This window comes from Fundulus heteroclitus, chromosome 1 (assembly GCF_011125445.2).
Source record: "Fundulus heteroclitus isolate FHET01 chromosome 1, MU-UCD_Fhet_4.1, whole genome shotgun sequence".
Lineage (NCBI taxonomy): Eukaryota > Metazoa > Chordata > Actinopteri > Cyprinodontiformes > Fundulidae > Fundulus > Fundulus heteroclitus.
Genome location: NC_046361.1, coordinates 26,651,128 through 26,670,349, shown reverse-complemented (window position 1 = coordinate 26,670,349; position 19,222 = coordinate 26,651,128). Strand labels below are relative to the sequence as shown.

General features: G+C 41.4%; 1 protein-coding gene across 3 annotated transcripts in view; it reads left to right on the top strand.

The window, feature by feature from the left end:
• Nucleotides 1–19,222, top strand: part of LOC105932300 (fibulin-2) — a 43,838-nt gene that overhangs the window by 17,626 nt on the left and 6,990 nt on the right. The window contains exons 3-11 of one of the 3 annotated variants that reach the window (XM_012871394.3): nucleotides 1,303–1,417; nucleotides 1,699–1,828; nucleotides 5,031–5,211; nucleotides 8,090–8,302; nucleotides 9,032–9,142; nucleotides 9,971–10,072; nucleotides 13,270–13,401; nucleotides 17,039–17,176; nucleotides 17,885–18,025. In XM_012871394.3, the coding sequence (XP_012726848.2) occupies nucleotides 1,303–1,417; nucleotides 1,699–1,828; nucleotides 5,031–5,211; nucleotides 8,090–8,302; nucleotides 9,032–9,142; nucleotides 9,971–10,072; nucleotides 13,270–13,401; nucleotides 17,039–17,176; nucleotides 17,885–18,025 (1,263 nt within the window). Of the gene's footprint in view, nucleotides 1–1,302; nucleotides 1,418–1,698; nucleotides 1,847–5,030; nucleotides 5,212–8,089; nucleotides 8,303–9,031; nucleotides 9,143–9,970; nucleotides 10,073–13,269; nucleotides 13,402–17,038; nucleotides 17,177–17,884; nucleotides 18,026–19,222 lie in introns of all 3 variants that reach the window. The other 2 variants (XM_036139250.1, XM_036139267.1) reach the window with 2 other exon arrangements.

Here is a 19,222-nt window from a genome sequence, read left to right as displayed (position 1 = left end):
ACTAAAGTAATAAATAGTAAAGTACACATTTAATTAATGCTTCATTAACTTATTTTAGGCAAGGCAAGGCAAATTTATTTATATAGCACAATTCAGTACAGAGACAATGCAAAGTGCTTTACATGATTAAAATATAGGAAATTAAAACAGAATAAAAGCAAGTAGGAATAAAATAAAATTTTAACGAAATTGTTTAAGATGCCATTACGTGTGCGGCTTAATATTATGTTAAAGACACATTTCTCACCATTGGACACCTTCACCCCTTGTTCCCAAATAGATGTTTGCATTTCTGTACATTTCTTGTTGAGACATTATGCTGCTGCAATAAAAGATTAAGTTATCTTAGGTGTCTTTACAGATCTTTCACAGTCAGGTTATATTAAAGCTGAATGTCTTCTGCCCTGAAACCTGTGCCCACATTCAAAGCCTGTTTTGCAACAGACCATCAGAAAAGTCTATAAGCCCAATTAAATCCCGAAGAGAAATAGAGAGCGTCATCCCAATAGCTTAAATGTTTGGGCTATTCACTGGCTCGTCCCCAACCCTTGAAGAATTACCTCCGACACCAACAGAACGCCTTGTGTCTTAGTAAAGGTTTGCGTTTTCTGCTGTCACTGGTATTTGAAGAGAAAAGTTTCATCAGAAATAAAAAGCTGTTTGATCAATAATTCATGGTCACCATGTAAACCAGTCCATCTAACACACCTTCTTGTTTAATTTTTTTTATTTTTTGAGCAAGTCATGGACTCTGTGTCCACAGTTGCACAGAGACTAAATGTTAACGCTTAAATTTCCAGGTGTCTAATATGCATATAATTGTGCATTTTACCCACAAAAATAAAGCTTTTGGTCTCTGTGCATTCATTTTAAATGTTAAGATATCAATGGGGATTGTTCCTCAAAGGGGGAGATTTTGGTTTCTGTCCTAAGAAAACATTCTTAGGTGTCTGAAAAGAATAATACGTTACACTTGATGTCTTTGTGCCGTCTTCTAAATGAAAGCATCTCTGGGTAACAACATCCCAGAACATACGAGGTATGGTTGCATTATTGATGTCACTAACCAGATTTCGCAGCGTCTCACCCGCTTAGATTTCAGATGGTAAACTTTAACTTCACAGTACAAACTATTTTTCCCGTTCTGATTGGACGCACTAGAATAGAATACATCTTTATCGTCCGAAATGGAATATTGTCTTTGGCTCAGCAACATACAAGACGAACTGACAAGAATTTTAAAAAAAGGATCACTGGGCGCACTGAAAAACTTTAAATGGAGCCGTTTGTGTTTCATTGCAGCGTCTGTGAAAGAGCTGGTGAAGAGCTGCTGTGAGAGCGGGGAGAAATGGGCTTCAGCTAATGGCCACTGCAGCAACATGGAGCCGCCCACGGAAGATAGGCGCACCATTTGCTGGTGAGCTCGTTATGTAACATTCATGCCTCGAACCTGGAAACAAGGTGATATAAAGAAAAACAAATGTGCTTTACTGCATCACTGTGTTACTATGCCACTAACTTTGAATTTAGCTTAGCTTTGATCAACATTTTCTCCTAATTTAACACCTAGAAACCTGAAACCGCGGGTCATTTAACTCCCAGGCAGCCCTCATGAGGGTAGTTTCTGCTCCCCTTGGGGCCACAGTTACAGTCTAGAAATGTCTGCAGTCGTTTTTCATCTGTGCCTCTCCCTATCAGGACCGCCCAACAACAGTGCTGTCTCGGCTCTTTGAAGGAACGCCAGTGCTTGGCAGGAATTAAGGCAGCCAGAGCGGGAAGTTTCTGTGGAGAGGACACCAGCAGTAAATGTGGAACGGATTCCTACAAGGCGAGTATCCAGGAGCAGGTACCACGGCAAGAAAATAAACACCACAAATCCCTTAATTGACCTCTAAAATAACGAGACATGCAACCTATGTGGCAGTAGTACATTCAATGATTTCAGCATTTGTTGACATAGCTCTTAACTACATATTCTCTTCAGCTCTTTGGAGGTCATAATTGATACTTGTAGGACAGCTGCAAGAATCTTTTAGCTTTAATGTTATGCTTTCTACATTAATTCAATATTCAAAAGCTCAAAACCTTTTCAGACTAATTTTTCAAGCAGTGCTACAGCATTCGGGACATTCTGTATGATCCAAAGAAAATGAATCGGTGGCAAAGTGGCATTGCACTGCTTCTTGTACATCTGGAAAAACCTAGATCCACTTTTTTTCCCCCCACACTACAACCACAAACTTAAAATTTATTTCATTGGGATTTCAAGTGACTGAAGTCACCAAATTAGAAACAAGTGTCCATATGCCTGTCTCCAGTGGTCATTGGTCAAGAGTTTAATTCAGGTCAGTTTATTCATATAGCACCATGTCACTGCACATCGTCTCAAGACACTTTAGAAAGTCAATTATACAGACATGTGGGTTAAAACATTTTCTTTGTAAAGAATCACAGCAGATTGCATAGAGTCATTGACTGTACACTGGAAGTAAAGGACGCGCGCAAACTGGGAATTTTAACAAAAAAATTCTTTATCTATAAAAACTTAAGTTTTTCCTTTTCCAAGTCATACACAGCTTGCACGGTCAAAAACTGTATTGCTCCGAGACTAGATAATCCATCCATAGTTTTTTTCTAATACAATATACGGCTCGACAGGAAGCAAGCCATTCAAAGTAAAACTAAACTTCACAATAAAATGGCCTGAACAAATCTTCTTACTGAATATGATAAAAATAAAAAGCAAACCATCATACAAATAACTTAAATATTTTCTATTTATGGCTCTAACACAACTTTTTCCCCTCTTTAAAAGCCACAGTGAAATTATGTGCTTGTCTGTTTATAACATCCACCGAGAAAAATCTCTCTACAATTACACTGTAGCGCTGCACTACAGGATCCTGTCTATTGCGCAATACGCAATTAATTCGAAAGCTCTAAAATTATTCTTGCACCTTCCGCAACAGGTTGCTGTCGTAAAAATGGACATGGCTACGACAGACTTCCCTATCTCCTCCGCTTATAAAGCTGCGATCTAATCCTGTTTACATTAAATAAGCCTGCTCGCGAGCAGGGTTGAGCTTGCACACATGTTGCTATGACAACAAGTCCAGGATGAATTTCGAAGAACCAAACGATCCAAGATCATGCCAAATCGTCAACAATCAAATCCAGCTAACTGAGTTAGCGACGTACGAAGAACGGACCCCTGGCCAGGATTCAAACCTAGAATTCCCAAGAATAGTAGCTTCAAACCTTTGGCCCGAAACCCAGAATAAAGACCACTGGTCCAATTTAAAATCTAATCTATGAAGGTATAGAAAAACAGGCTATGTTTTAAGGGATTTTTAAAGTTGACAAAGTTTATTGTCAGAGAAATATTCCACATCATTAAAGTTAATGCACAGTGGAATCACATATTTGGGGGAAAAGGGCATGTAAGCAAGAGAATATGTAGAAATAATCTCCAGGTAGTCATAAATGCCATGTTGTGCATTGTTTAGATGGGCATAGCAGGTACAAAGGGAAACACTTTGCTACTGCAGGAAGGTTCCTAGTGAAGCCAAATGACAGAAGCTGGGTAAAGTGATTGCTGCGTCAGCTGTAAAAGTATGTTTACAGGCAGATTGAAAACCGTTTGTCTGCTAATCTGGTTTTATGCCTTTATTTACCCATCTCACCACTAAAAACATGATCTGTCAGGAACTTACTGAGAATTTAAGTCTCAGTAATTGATTTTAGCGGTCAGGGTTTTAGATTTCTTTTATTCAGAAAGACTGGAATAATAAAATGTAGAGTGCAACATTAGGCTTTATCTGTAGGCAGGCAGGTTGGCACTTTAAGATAGAGGGTTTAATAAAACCAGGGCCCTGAAATAAAATATTGAGCAATGTTTATTAATGTAAAGGCCAAACCCTGGATTACAGTTCAAAACATCAAGTAGAAGCAGGAAATCCATGATGAAAAGCTACAGTCACAATAAACACAATCTGCCAAGGGGTGACAGAAAACCGGTACCTCTGTGGCCGACCGCTTGCAGCCCAAAACTGTATTATTGCCATGAAAAGATGTTTATTTAAGAAAAAAAAAATGGTGCTTGGGTGCAAAATTTTACAAACCTGACCGTGTGTAGCCTGCCAAGGGGTTTCTGCAACTAGACACAGAGTCCAGCCGTGCATGTGTCATGTTTAGAGGCAAACCTCTGACCCACACACAGAGTTTCACCAGGAGACCAAAAGAGTTAATTTTACTGAATAACGTTGGGTTCTGTATGGGTCGGTCCAAGAGAGATCCCTTCTGAGCTGGGGGGAAAAGAGCCTCTGCAGAAAGAGGTGAGAGGATTAAAAAGGGGATCACTGAGCTGAAAGGCTACAGCTTACTTGTCTGAGGTGAGAGGGGAAAAAATGCCTGGATCCAAGGTGAGCACTTCAGTAGAAGGAGGTCCTCTGTAGAGCAGAGTTGGAGGGCAGACAGCTTTTGCTGGGGACGGAGCCAGAGGTTGAAGGCAGAGCTGGAGCTCAGAGGTGGCCAACCGCTTGGACGGGTCGGCAGAATATTTCCAAGTAGTAGAAAAGGAAGGAAGGGCAGCAGAGTCCAGCCAGGAACTCCTGGGAGATTCTGAGTAAAACCCTTAAAGCTAGCAAAGAGTTGATGTTAGCTTGGCAGTAGAAAATTCAAGCAGAAGCGCGGAATAACGAGAGGCACAGACGATGACGCCTAGGCATGTGCCCGACCTGCAGCCAGCTCCACCTAAGCTCCAGTAGATGAGGTGAGATTGATTGCAGGTGGAGCACAGCGCTGCACAGCTCCACCCTCCAGGAAAACCCTGCATCTCCAGGGCAGAGGAGAAACAACAACCCAACACAGAACCCTGACACCATCATGTCATTAAAGGAAGGTTTTCTAATCCTGTATAAATTACGGACCTCCGCTTTTAATGTTTCAGTTTAAACATTTTCTGATTCATTTATGTTTAAAGTAGGGCCATCCAAAAACTCTGAACGCTGCCTGTCCCCTTTGAACTGCAGGAGTGCTGCAGTTGCTGCTTTCTCGGGTTGCAGTTCCACAGAACCGGCCAGCGCTGCGAAGCCCACCGGTACCTGGGTTTCCACTGCCAGCACGTCTTTGTGAACTGCTGCGAGCAGGCTGAGGGGAAGCAAATTATCAGGGACAGGCCTGCTCTGGACCCAACTGTGCCTCTTATAAAAGGTAACATATGCAGACACACCCACTATTGCACAAGTCTTGACTGCTGTTGAAAATACGCGGTGCCGAATTGATGGGATGTATACAGAAAAACGAGTGAATTGACTTCAGAATGGTTGTTAAAGGAATCACTGTAGCGAAATCCCTTCACCGTGGCGCACCTAATAGCCTCCCTCACCCCACGTGCTGTAATTCTTAGAGATCCACAGTCTGCCTGCCTGCTGGGCCCTGTTTTCAGCGCTTTTCCAGTAACCCACTGCATTTTGTTGGAAGCTGTACAGCAGTAATTTGGGTTGGCTCGAACGGGCTGAAAACGTTGGCTCATCTCATATTCAAAGTGAAACTTTTTTTTCCTGAGAATTTTCTGCCTTGTGGTCAAGGGTGATAAGGGATGTTTCATTGGGAGGATAGTTAGGATTCATTACTCATACCAAAAGGTTTTGCTCACCCAGCAGCAAGTTGATGTATGAAAGAATCAGAAACAGAGCAATGGGTTTTTGGTGCAAAGGCCTCTCTATGTTGCAGAAGAATGTGCAGAATTGAATGTGAATTGGTTTGCTCAGTCCTATTAAAAAAAAAGAGTAGCATGTCAAATGGAGCAAATTTACATAGTGCTTTTCTGGTCATGCTGGCCATTCAAAGTGCTTCACACTGACAGACACATTCATATACCGATATGCAGATCAGCAGGCAACTTAGGGTTAAGTGCCTTGCCATGAGGCACTTTGATATGTGACGGGAGGAAACTGGAATCCAACTCTACCCACTGGGTCACAGTCTGACCACAAAAACTACAAATTAAAACTAAAATTCCCCATATCTCTGTTTTACACAGTATAATCTAATTAAATTAGTATCATGTTATGCTCAAGAATATTTTTTGGACAGATCGAAGGAAAACCTGCTGTGTAAAAAGGTTTGAGATTCACAAGGGGGACCTGCGATTGGAGTCAGTTCAGCAGCAGCCACCCCACACACAGAGATATCTAGGGCATGAACCACAAAGGTCACTCGTTGTGTTAAACCACCTCTGAACCAAAGACATCGTCAGAAACATCCTCCCTTAGCATCTGTCAGCTCATCTGAGTTACTGGATCCCCTGCCTCTGCCTTGTCTCTCCATCTCCCCACGACAGAGATTCTCCATTGGGTTTAGGTCAGACCGATCTGCTGGCCATTCAAGCAACGTGATATCAGATAACTTATTTAACCTTTTATTTAACTAGGAAGTCCTCAATGAGATTTAAAATATAATTTTCAAAGAAGACCGGGATGCAGGTCTTGATGCTTCTGGTTATGTGGACAGGTACCAGGTCCTGATGGAATCAGCATCTGTTTTATGAAATGTTTATTTCAGGATCGGGAGAAATCGGCAACGCACAAATAAGGACTCAAACACTTTTTCTGTTAGAATAATAATGCCCACATTTATTGTTCCCCACAGAATACAGCAACACAAAACAGCAAGCACTTCATACATGCAAAGTAGCAAGCACTTAAAACAACAAGCTTTCAAACAGGCGTGATGCTCAACAGATTCTCAGAATCAGCTCTTACCATTGACACGGAACTGGGATCCCTCAGTCCAGGTTAAGATTAACGTCCACGCGGCTGGGCATCCACACGAACCCACGGCAGACTCACCGGGCTGAGGGCAGTCTCCTCTTCATATACTTATAAACAAAGAGTCAGATGTGGAGCGACAGTGGCCATTTCTCCCTCCACAGCTGCCCTGTTTCCTAAAACATGTTTCCAAAACAGAAACCGTTCCCAGCATCTCAACAGTGTGCGAAGCAAAATAACATGAGCGCAATCGATGTGAGAAATAAAATAACATAGCGCAAATCAGTTTGTGAAGCACAATATAATTCTAGTTTCACGTGAATATATACAGAGTAAGGGATACAGAGCGCAAATCCGTGTGTGAAATGAGACATGTTGCTCCCAGTTTCCTGTGAACCCACGTGCGAACAGTCCTTCTCACAACACATCGTCAGAAATTCCCACCACACATTAAAAACAAGTTATAACAAAATAACACATGTTGTTCTTAGTTTTATGTGAGAAATGTAATAACAGGCAAAACTCAGAGCATGAGCATATATGTTGTTTTTAGTTTATGTGAACTACCAGTTCTTCCCATAATATGAGTGAAACAAGTTATATAACTGAGCAGGTTTTCCCATAATACATTGTTAAATAATTATTTAATATATCAGCATCCCCATAAAGCTTGTCAGCAGAGGGAACCATAAGGTGCTCTAAAATTTCCATGTAGACGGGTATGCTAACTTTGGAGCTGATAAAGCACAAGTGGACCAACACCAGCAGCTGACATGGCTCCACAGATTATCACTGACCATGGAAACTTCACTCCGGTTGTCAGCCAGCCTGGATTCTGTGCCTCCTTCAGACACTGTGATCTCGATTTCCAAGAGAAATGAAAAATTGACTTTGGACCCAGTCTAAGTCTAGCCGCCTTCTTCTCTTTAGCTATCTAAGCAACCTGGGCTTCCATAAGAACTCAGTGGAGCCATCGGCTGATCCTCCCCCCTGCCACACTGCATTAAGGGAGGAATTCATGCAAAAAAAGCCCCAAGCACATGAACTGCCAAGTGCATGAAGATACTTTTCAGTAGGCCGACAATTCTGTTTTCTTGCTTGTGTGTGATTTTCAAATTTTTTTTTTCCGAGACACCTTAATTTTAGCTTTTCAAAATCAACAGAAATAAACCCTTGGAATGCATCACTCTGTACAATGAATCTTATACATTATATAGCTTTTTCTTTGTGAATTAAAGTACTGAAATAAGACATTTACTGAGCAGCACCTGTACGTGTTACGAGAGGCCACTCACACAACAATTATCCTTATGCTTTAGTAACAGACAGCCCATATCCTAAAGAGGCCTTCGCCATCGGCGAGGAGCGGGATGGCGGGAATGCCGTCGAGGGACCTGTTGAGGACATGGACGAGTGCCTGATATATGACGGCAACATCTGCCAACACAGATGCATCAACACGCCCGGCTCTTTCCGCTGCGAGTGCTACCCCGGCTACGTGCTGCAGGAGGACACTTACACTTGTGCAGAGGGTAAGGTGAAGGCCGCGGGTCGTCGTTTGTCTCTCTGACATTTTTCCAGGGGCGCGAACAAACACAGGGGGAGCAGCCTTCCGTGCCGCTCACTCTTTAAAGTGGGCTTCACGGCCTGCGGGCATGTCATAAAGACCTCATATGTCATTGTGTGTGTGTGTGTGTGTGTTTTTTCTCTTTCTGACCTGTTTGATTTCCTTCCTTTCTACAAGGCCTAATGACAATCATTCTATTTTTATACTTCCATCCTGTTCCTGGATCATAGTCACTCACATATTTTCTGCTGTCAAAAGGCATTTCAACACTGTTTCTTCTTCTCGTTTTTGTTCTCACTTCTCGTTCAAGCCAAAAAAAAAAAAAAAAACGAGCATTTGCTCAGATGAACAGTTAAGAGGTATTTTCAGCTACTTTGCAACGGAGCAAACCTTAATCAGCAACACAAGCCTGTTTCAACAGGATACTAATGCCAGAGCGCTCAGCAAATTACAGTGAGGTACGGGCTTCACTAACAAACCCAGATGGATGTCTGAAGACTTTTTTTTTTCCACCACGTCTCACCTCCACTGGTGTGACAACTTTCATCTGTAGCCACTTTTATCACATTATTGGATTTCGGCTCAGGTATTTGGCCAGTCTGTAACTAAGACTGCAGTAGAGGACAGAGGAGTGGGAATGCTGATTACAGTGAAGTTCATTCCTCCTGTTCGCTCTTTACTCCTGTTTGTGCAGAGACGACGGACGAGGAGAACAGGCTGAGTGACGTTTATCGAGCAGCAGTGGAAACCACCTCCCCGCTTCCGCCGCCCACCCAGCCTTCTGTCTCACTCAACCCCTGTGAAGGTTAGACGTTTGGTTTGATTACAGAAGGCTCACAATAAGCTTTTTTTTTGTTTTGTTATTTTGTAACTAATTAAATATGTTCAGCCGAGAAGTCTGCACAGGGTTCCATAAAATGATTCTTTGCACAAAGTGTAAAGAACAAGTTGCAAAGCAGAAGTATTTATTTAACTCTGTTGCACTTTGTCTTATTGCAGCCACTACTTTGCCTTTTAATTGGGATTTTATGATAGACCAACACAAAGTAATGAGTACATATAAAGTGAAAGTTACAGGATTCTCAAAATGTTTTACTAATAAAGATCTAAAAAAAAAACATTCTGTGCATTTTCATTCAGCGTTCCTACACGTTCACAGACTGATGTTTTTGAAGGCAGTTGCACTTTATTTAGGGGTATCACATGGAAGAGGATTGAATCCAAGTGTATGCCGAACTTTTAAATCATACATACTTTGTGTTGATCATTCACAAAAAAATACCATTAGAATATAGTGAGGTTTGTGGTTGTACTGTGACAAATGTTAAAATGTTCCAGGGGAAAAATATTTTTAAAGACACTTTAGATATTGGGTTATTATCCTTGCAGGTTTCCTGTAATCTGCACAATTTAGACTTTCCGTCCTTTATTTAGACTCTATATATATATATATATATATATATATATATATATATATATATATATATATATATATATATATATATATATATATATATATATATATATATATATATATAAATAAATGTCCCTGCAAAGGCTCTCCTCTATTTGTTGTAAAAACTGTTGTGTAATGCAAACATGCAAATATTTTACATTTTTCAACATTTTTCAGGAAGCAGCATCTGTGAGCAACAGTGCACCCCGGTGGGGGGAAGGCCACAGTGCTCCTGTTTCTTAGGATTCTCCCTCAGAGCAGACGGACATTCATGTGAGGGTAAGCAGCTTCAATGGTTTGAAATGAGGCATAAAGTGTCATCATTTGGAAATTTGTGTTGAGAGAAGTGAACAACAAACTCTGGAAATTATCCCACACCCCAGATTTTGTTTTCAAGCTAGAGGGATTTTGTTTTCGAGTTGAGGAAGCTGGGGAAGCTTTCCTGCAGAGACTGCCTGACCCTGATTTGTCTCTTTCACTCATCAGTGCCTGTAGATTTGCAGAGGAGCTACAGCTCTGATCTCCAGCGGGAGACGTTTCCATGTTGTTCCTGAACTGAGTCTATAATGGATGGATTGATCCTACTTTACAGGAAAAATCTATTTCAGCAGCTTCATGCCATAGAAAACCATTATATTCCACTCAAAATGGTGGCGGAAAGGGAGCAATCATCTCTTGAACACTGAGCTATGTGTACATATGGAAATATACATTCATACTCAGAAGTGTACTTGCATTTCCTTAGGATTTGATATACAATAATTGCTTTTTACACTTTATGACTATCAAATGTATTGGACCTCCTTCTCCAAGCTTCTCATAACATTTTTGCCAGGATTTTGACTTATTCCTCCTGACAGGTTTGTTGGCAACCTTGGTCCATCACACATTTTCAGCGATGCCCATTAATTTTTCTGTAGAAATAAGGGAATAATCAGGGATCTCAGTCCAAAACATTGACTTTATTGTCCAACATAGCGGATCCTCTAAAAGCAAATACTTCTGAATACAAATTTTCCCAGAAACAAACGCCACATGACTCAGTTTTTCCCCATATACGAATATGTAGCATGTTTTCCTTAAGCACAGAAACCAGAACGCGAGTCAGCCGCTATATGCATTCTCTCTCTCTCTCTCTCTCTCTCTCTCTCTCTCTCTCTCTCTCTCTCTCTCTCTCTCTCTCTCTTCCCCCACCCCCTCATCAAACAGCAGCATCACCCAAGAAAGATCCGTGTCCAGTAGCGCCGTTTGACAACAGTGTTATGGGACATTTCCTAACACTTTAAAGGCAGTCAATTAACTGACTTTTTTAATTTGCAAGCCAGGAGACAGTGATGCAATTTCTGCCATTTCTTCTAGGCAGATAGAATGCAATGCCAATTAAATCGGAAGTGTGTTGTTTAGGATCTGAGGTCCAGTGAGAACTCACTAGTATGTCTTTGTTGTTGTCTGTCGTTCCAAAGAAAGTATAAAAATATAGATTGATAAAAAAAAACACTTCTCATCTTGTTAAATAGATGGGTGTCTCAGTTCAATCACCTTATTGTTTATTCCATCATTATAATCCCCTACAACGCTTCTAGACATTATAATTTTCCGTTGTACATGTTATGGCAGGGTTGTGGGTGGGATGTACGAATGAATAATCTAAATTTCAGTTTATTTCAGTCGGAAAACTGGTTTCCAAATATATACTTTTCACAAGTACTAACTCCCTATTGAAGTAATGATATTCGGACTCAGTGGTTCTGCTCTATTTTCATATGATCTTCTTTCATCGTGATCTCATCTGTTTTGTTAAGCGCACCAGTCCCTCCTGCAGTAAAGCACCAACACTTGAGACGGCCACCCTTGCCTGGTGTTCTCAGGCTTGTTAGCTTTCCCTCCAAACGCAACAACGGCCATCAAGAGCCGAGCCTTTCTCTTTTAGTTTCCCCGGACCAAAGGACATGTGTTCAGGCATTAAGCTCTTTGTCCCTGAGTCCATATACAAACTAATCTCGCTATTTATGTTGCTTTTTAAGTAATGGCTTCCTTCTCTCTGAGTGGCCTTTTAGCTAACTTAGCCCCTGTCAGATTGAAAGCCCCAGGCTTTGTATTACCCCCGGTAAACGAAATAAATGCTCTACAGATTTCTCTCAAATTGATAAAACTATGGCTAATCGTATCTCACCTAAAACAGGAACATTTTGTCTGATTGTCGGATTCTCACAGTCATGTCCGACTGTGAGGGAAAAAAACATGATGGGGGTTCTGGACCAAATTTAGCAGGGGGGCCAGGGTGAGGCCAGTGTTTTTTCACAGGGGCACAGAACAAAAGATTTGGGGGGAAAAAACTTAACAGGTCAACATTTCATCGTTTAATATATTAAGCCAAAGAGCCAATTGTGGCTCTGGAACTGCAGGTTGGAGACCCCTGATCTTTTCTCAATACAAAGGGAGATTAGCGTGAAACAGCTTAATTTTTAATTATTGTTATTTTTTTATATATTTTTTTTTTATTATTTTGTTTATTATTGGGTAAAAACATAAACGAAAAAAAAAAAAAATACAACTGATTCAAATGACCAGTCAGTCATGGTATCTTTGTCAGCATTTATCATCCTAAGAAATTTAATATCATGTTTTTAGTACAGGGGCCATAACAGGGGCACAGGCCCCTGTTTTGGCCCCTGTCCAGAACCGCCCCTGGTGGGGGGGTGAAGACATGTTTAAAGTTTGCCGCCATTTAGGGGATTGATTGTCTAATCAGAGTAAACCAAAGTCTTTGGAAAACATGCAAATGTCTGTATGTACTGGAGAACTGATGTTGTGTATAACCCTGAACACGCATTCCCAAACGTAAAACATCACTCAAGCAACCTTGGAGGAGAGCTTGTTAAAGGCAGCAAATGACTTCAGACTGGGGCGAAGGTTCACCCTGCAGCAGGACAATGACCCAAAACGTGTGGCCAGAGATTTGATAGACAGTTTTCAATCGAAGCGTGTCAATTTGTGAGAGGAGATCAGAAATAGTCATCCATACATTGTGATAAGCTGTCCTAGTAACCATCATTTTGCACTTAGAATGATGGTGGAAAGAAACCAATCATCTCCTGAACGCTGAGGTGTCTGTCCAAGCCGTCTCTCGGGGGGGGAAAACTTAAAGCCATAATCACTAGTCTATTTGCTGCTTCACATCAGGAGGCTGGTGAAGGTGACACAGAGCGCGGCTCAGAGTGGTGACAAATGTCTTATGGTACGAGTGTTACTCTCCGTCTCTTTGTCTTTCATTTCTCAGCTGAAGGAGGCTCAGACTTGTCCATTTAATCTGTTTTTTCAAAATGCCGACTGTCACATTCAGATCACACATTTGTTCGATGTTTATTCTGCGTCTCCTTGTCGGCTTCCTCTAAATCATTTCGCGTCGTCCTTGCGTCGCGAGGCGCCTTGTCGTCGTTCGTATCCTGACGCCTTGTCTCGATTCCTCTCTGCAGACGTGGATGAGTGTCTGTCTGCACACGGCTGCCAGTTTAACGAGCGCTGCGTGAACACAAGAGGGAGTTACATCTGTCAGAGACTGATCACCTGCCCGACTGGATACCAGATCAGCAACGGCGTTTGTGAAGGTACTCTGCACCTTATCAGCACCGAGCACCATCAGCGGGCCTATTTCCGCCTACTGCCAAACACTTTACCAAGCGGGGGGGGGGCGCGTTTGTATTGCTGGATGTTCACAATGTCAGGAAAGTACATTGTTTGAGAAGAATCTGCTGTACTTCCCATGGGAGTTAGGCACTGGGCATTGAATAAAAACAAAACAAACTCCAATATACTGATTATTTAACCTGAAATGTCAGCCCGCGTATGAAAGCATAATAATGACCTTTCTTTTACCACTTCGATTGTTTCTGTTTGCTATTAGCTCCAAAAGGACCTGCCTGTGTGGTCGTTAAGGGCGGCGCCCGACCTTGGGATGTAATAGTAATCCTCCCAACACGTCTCATTATTTCCATGCACCATAAATTGGATCCATTCAGAGGGCTCGTTCCCAAAGCTGCGGCAGTGTTCGGGGGGGGGAAAGGGCCTCCATGATGAGGGAGTTTCAGATGGGCTATTCTCCACAGTAGACGGGCTTCCACGGTTCAGGCTCGTGGCTGCAGCTAATCTGCACCCCTAATGGAGGCTGATTCTTTTCACAAGTCCTCTGCGGTTATTCGTAAGCGTTGGACAACTGGCAAAAGCAGGCGCCGCGGCAATAAGTACGCGTTGGACACACATGCGTTGAAAAAGGGACTCTGATGCGGATTACAATCTAATTTAGAAAAAAATGCACTAAACAATTATTTACCTTGATATTACATTTTAGTTTACACATATGAAAGGGGAAGTTAGAAACTTAACCACCAATTACCCGAGGGGTTTTGTTGTAGTATAAAGTCTTGAGATTGCGGTCAAACCTGGTTCTCTGCTTCAAATGGAAGAGTTCAAGCTTCATTATTTCTCATTTATGAGTGGTAATAAATTGGAGAGAAACATATATATATATATATATATATATATATATATATATAGGAGGACTAGGAACAGCTCAGCCGAAAAGCTTCAGCTTTACTGGTCCATCTGTGTTCTGCCCCTCATCTATGGTCTGGAGATATAGAACATCACTGAAAAAAAACGACATACTAGATAGAATAGAGTGTGGGTACATATGATCAGGGGGATTAGTTGGCATCTTATTTTGAAGGATATCCAGTCATGTTTTGTAACAGCCCTAGAACTCGTTTGATGAATTTATTCATCGCGTCTGGCCTGGGAACTCCTTCAAATCCCCCAGAATAAGCTGGAAATAAAGCTAGCCCAAAAATAAAGGGAATTTATGTTTGGTCCATTTTGTCTGTGTTGCAACAGTGCTTCTTGGCAGTAAATCATTTGGAACACCTGTTTATTTCCCCCCCTAAATGGTGCCACATTCATAAGGAAAATACATTTTTTGGGTTAGGCCACAGAGTTGAGTATGTGGGTCGAGCCTATAAGATGGAGTGGAGTCAGACAGAGCGGGGCAGCATCAGCATCTCCCTCACTGGGAAAACAAAGTTTGTCATCAATCAAAGCGATCTCAAAGCAGAGGGATTTTAAGATGATATGCTACCAGTGGTAGTCCCAGACCGCTCCTCTTAGAGACCGAACTCTGCCCTCCAAGATGTCAGCGCTCAGCCAGACAGTGCAGGATTTATTAGAGGCTACTTTCACACTTTGAGAGTGTAGAGAGGGAAAGGCCTGCCTGCAGTCCTGACATACACCTCACCAAATACTTGTCGGATCAGTGTGCTGTGGCACTGTTCATGCCACAGTGACCTACACAACCAAATTGCCTGACTTGTAACAAATTGGGGTTGAAAAATGGGAATCAATCCCACACCAGAGTGTGACCAAGCTGGTGACCAGCCTGAGGAGGAGGTGCCAGGCTGTTTGGTGCTGTTCCTTGACCTTTCATGTGGTCAACAGTAAGAGTTCTGTCGTGGGGAGGAAAGGAGCTTGGGACTCCTGTGCCGATTTCGGACAACCTTTAACTCCGACGTCATGACGCTATGGACACGCACATGGCTGATTCTAGTCCAATCCAGATCTACAGTCTTCCGAAAATGAGCTACAAAGTGTGCCCTCTCCTCTCACCGCACCATTTTTGTTCATTCCTGTGAGGTGGGCTGTGCTTATATGTCAGGTCACACAAAGGATTGTGGGATACCAGTCTATTAGTGCATCAACCATCCACACCACTCAGGTCTTCTGGCTCAAGCCTACTCTGAACATGGAGAAGTTTCTGTTCAGAGCTAAAAAAAAACAAAAAAAACAGGGTGTGTCAGTGGAGGGAAAAACAAATGGGGGGGGTAACCCACACAAACACAACAAGATCTGAAAATATGACAAAGCCTACCTAGCCCTTGGATTCACCATGGAAAATGAGGAAAGACCCATATGTGTTTGCTATGCCACAAATACTGGTTCTGCTCAGCCCACAAATGCATAATTCTTTAGAAATATGGTACCATTTAAAGGGACAAAAAACAATCTTTCCAATAGTATGAGATTTATTGTTCAAGAAGCATTGTTACAACAAAAAACATTCGACCAAACACCAATTTCTCTACATTTTGTGTCATATTATTATAGATTTATATAATGTATTGTATAAATATAACTGCTATTGACACATAATTAGGTGGTGGCCTTTATTATATGGTTTTGCTACTCTTTTCCTAGATAGATATTTTTTTTATCAAACTCGAAATGATGTTTTTTTTTTGTTTACTAAAAGCCTTTTCTCACTTTCTCTTTTCATCAGTCTCATTTACCTATAATCTCTTATTTAATCAGGTAATCATGGTATTTAAAAAGCCTCATTGACAATATGTCAGAAAGGTATATCTGTCTTTATCATTGGGGCTACATCACTTCTTATTTTCATGCCCTGCTGTATGGACATTCAATGTATGCTAATAAAAGAATTTGAACAGAGATAGATTTATCAAAATATTGCAAACATCCTTTTCTTTTTTATGTATTAAGTTTGCCCTTCTGTTAGTCTTTTAACTTGTGTCTTGTTTATTTTTCTGTCTTAATTTGTGTGATGCTCAATTGGCATTCTAGTCAAGAAGCCTAGTGAGCATGGTGGGGCTGGGGATTTTTTTTTGTTTTTGAGTCAACAGAAAAAGGCCCAGGCCCATTCTGCTGCTCCTGACAAGCAGTCGTATATGTGAAGGTCTGCCTGTTGCAGCTAATTTAGATTTCTTTACTGCTGCTACGGTGCTAAAATCCTGCAAGCTCGCCAACGTCCGACACAGAAACATGATAACCTTTTTTTCCACCCAACGCCTCAAGGTTTCAAATTATACTTCAGCAACAGATGAGGAAGATTGATTTACAAAACATAAATCTTCCAGAATACAGGTGGTGGATAATTCTGGTGGAGCCTTTTGCATTCATCAATGCCACGCTGCAGGGAAAGAATGATGCGTGGGACCACTGTTATGTTGATTTATCAGCCGTATGCATCACATTAAAAAAAAAATACAATCTCACTCAGTGTATTTTAATTGGATTAAGATTGATTTGTAAATATAATGCTTTGGAGCCTGTTAAAGTGCAGTTTGCTCCTGAACGACAGTGCCACCCAGTGGAAATATGCTGCATTACATGCACTTCAATTATTTGCGGTTCACGATTTTCTTCTGTTCTCATTTGTCTGTCGCTGCTCAACTGCAGACATCGACGAGTGCATGACGGGAAGCCACAACTGTGGAGCCGGGCTTGTGTGCATGAATACAGAGGGTTCATTCAGGTGCAACTCCAAACCTCTCTGTCCTGCAGGCTTTCAGCGGGACACGCAGGGCAACTGCATAGGTAAAAAAAAACCTCTGTCTCACACTCAATTCCTGTCATCTTAGTTGGTCACTGACGGTGATGGTCAGATTTAAAAAAAAATATAATGAAAAAGGGAGAAAGGCATTCTTTACAAATGGATGGATTAATTAAAGCTTATAAATCAGACTAAGGGGCCAGAATACTTTTTGCACTGTGTTGAAATCCCATGACATGCAGCATTATGATATTCCTTATCTTATTTGCTATTTCCCCACACATGAATCACCGTCTGCGACGATGCACGATTGCACGCCATGCAGACGAATCAGTAGCAGTGCAGTGGCAGAGGGGTTAAATGCCACACAGACAGGAGATCAGAGATGTAGCTGTGAGGGGTTGCAGAGGGGGTGGATAAAAGCCAATCCTCTGTCCTCCTCCAGTACACACTGATGCAGTGGAATTAGGCCCCAGGGGCAGGAACTTGGGCATGTCAAGGCAGCAGACGCCTCTATAAAAGGACTGTAGAAGAAGTGCTCTGAGAAATGACAAACTGGAGAAAGTGCAACAACAAAGCTGTCCAGGGGAATGTGACTGTGTGATGTTTGTTTTGCTTTGATATAACAGCGCGGTGCGGCTAAAGTAATGCCCCCTGGTCTCTCATTACTGGCCTGCGTGGCTACACGGCTCTCATCTCATTATCTGTTCTCCTCTCCATTATTTCTCCCTCTGTTTACGTCTCCATACCAGATATTGACGAGTGTGCTACTTTGACCCAGTCGTGCGGTTCAGGCTTTACCTGCGCCAACACAGCGGGGTCATACATGTGCAACAGGAAGATAACATGTAGCCGTGGCTATCATACCAGCCCCGATGGATCCAGATGTGTCGGTAAGATTTGCAACCTTTGCACAAGATCCAAGAGTTGTCAGGTCTGGTGACCAGACTCAAAGTCTTAGTAAAACAGCAGAAAAAAACAGCAGATTATTTTCTTAGGAACACATGCAGAGCGCTTAACAAAAGCATTTACAGCCCTCAGTTTCCCCAACGTTTGTCACCACAACCACAAATCTTATTGTTGTTTTTTATTGGAATTTCATGTGATAAGCCAATACAAAGTACATCGTTAGGAAGGAAGGAGAAAATTATTAATAGTAATTGTTGGTGTCTCTGGCATAAGTTGCAGCAACACATTTTTTTGTGATGCATATACAACCTGAGAAATTAAACATACAATTAAACATACAACCTGCTAAATTAAACAGATACATTAGCATAAACCAACTCACTGGAAAATCCATTATGATATTAGCTAAATGTAATTTAATTTTTATACATAAAATTATAAAGGTTCACTCATCTTGTTCATTTATTGAACAGAAAAGATTCACATCAATCCTTCAATGAGCCAACAAGTACAACCAGCACTAGATTGATAATTGCTTTTAGTTTCCATTTTTGCTGTTTTATTTTGTTTCAATTTTCCTACATTTTATTCCAACTGTTTTTTTGTTTGTTTTTTGTTGTTGTCGTTTAGTTTTTTTTTTTGCTTGCTCTTGTTCTGTTTTTATTTTCCTATATTTTAATTATGTAAAGCACTTTGCATTGACTTGTACTGAAATGTGCTATACAAAAAATGTGCCTTGCCTAGATGGCTCACACTATTCAGCAGAATGTAAACGTAACGTGTTCAATTCAAGTATTTTGACTGGAATATCTGAGTTTGGGGCCAGAGGATTTGTGCCCCACGGGTGTCTACTGAGAGCACGTTGGGAATGCTCGATTTCAGGTGTTCATTATAACTAACGTTGGTGGGCCGGCCCCAATATCAAGATTTAGCCTGCTGAGCTGGTCAGTTTTCTGGCTGACTTAAATTTATAGACACAAATGCTTATAACAGAATATTATTGCTAAGGGAATCTGTCTTTTTTACAATATTACTTTATAAAGAACTATCATGTCCCACTGATTATTGTGAACATAGAGCTCCACAGTGACATCTGGTGGGGCCTGGCCCCACTGGCCCCAAATGCAGAGATGCCACAGATACTAATGAAATAAGATGGGGTTTTTTAACAAATAAAAAAT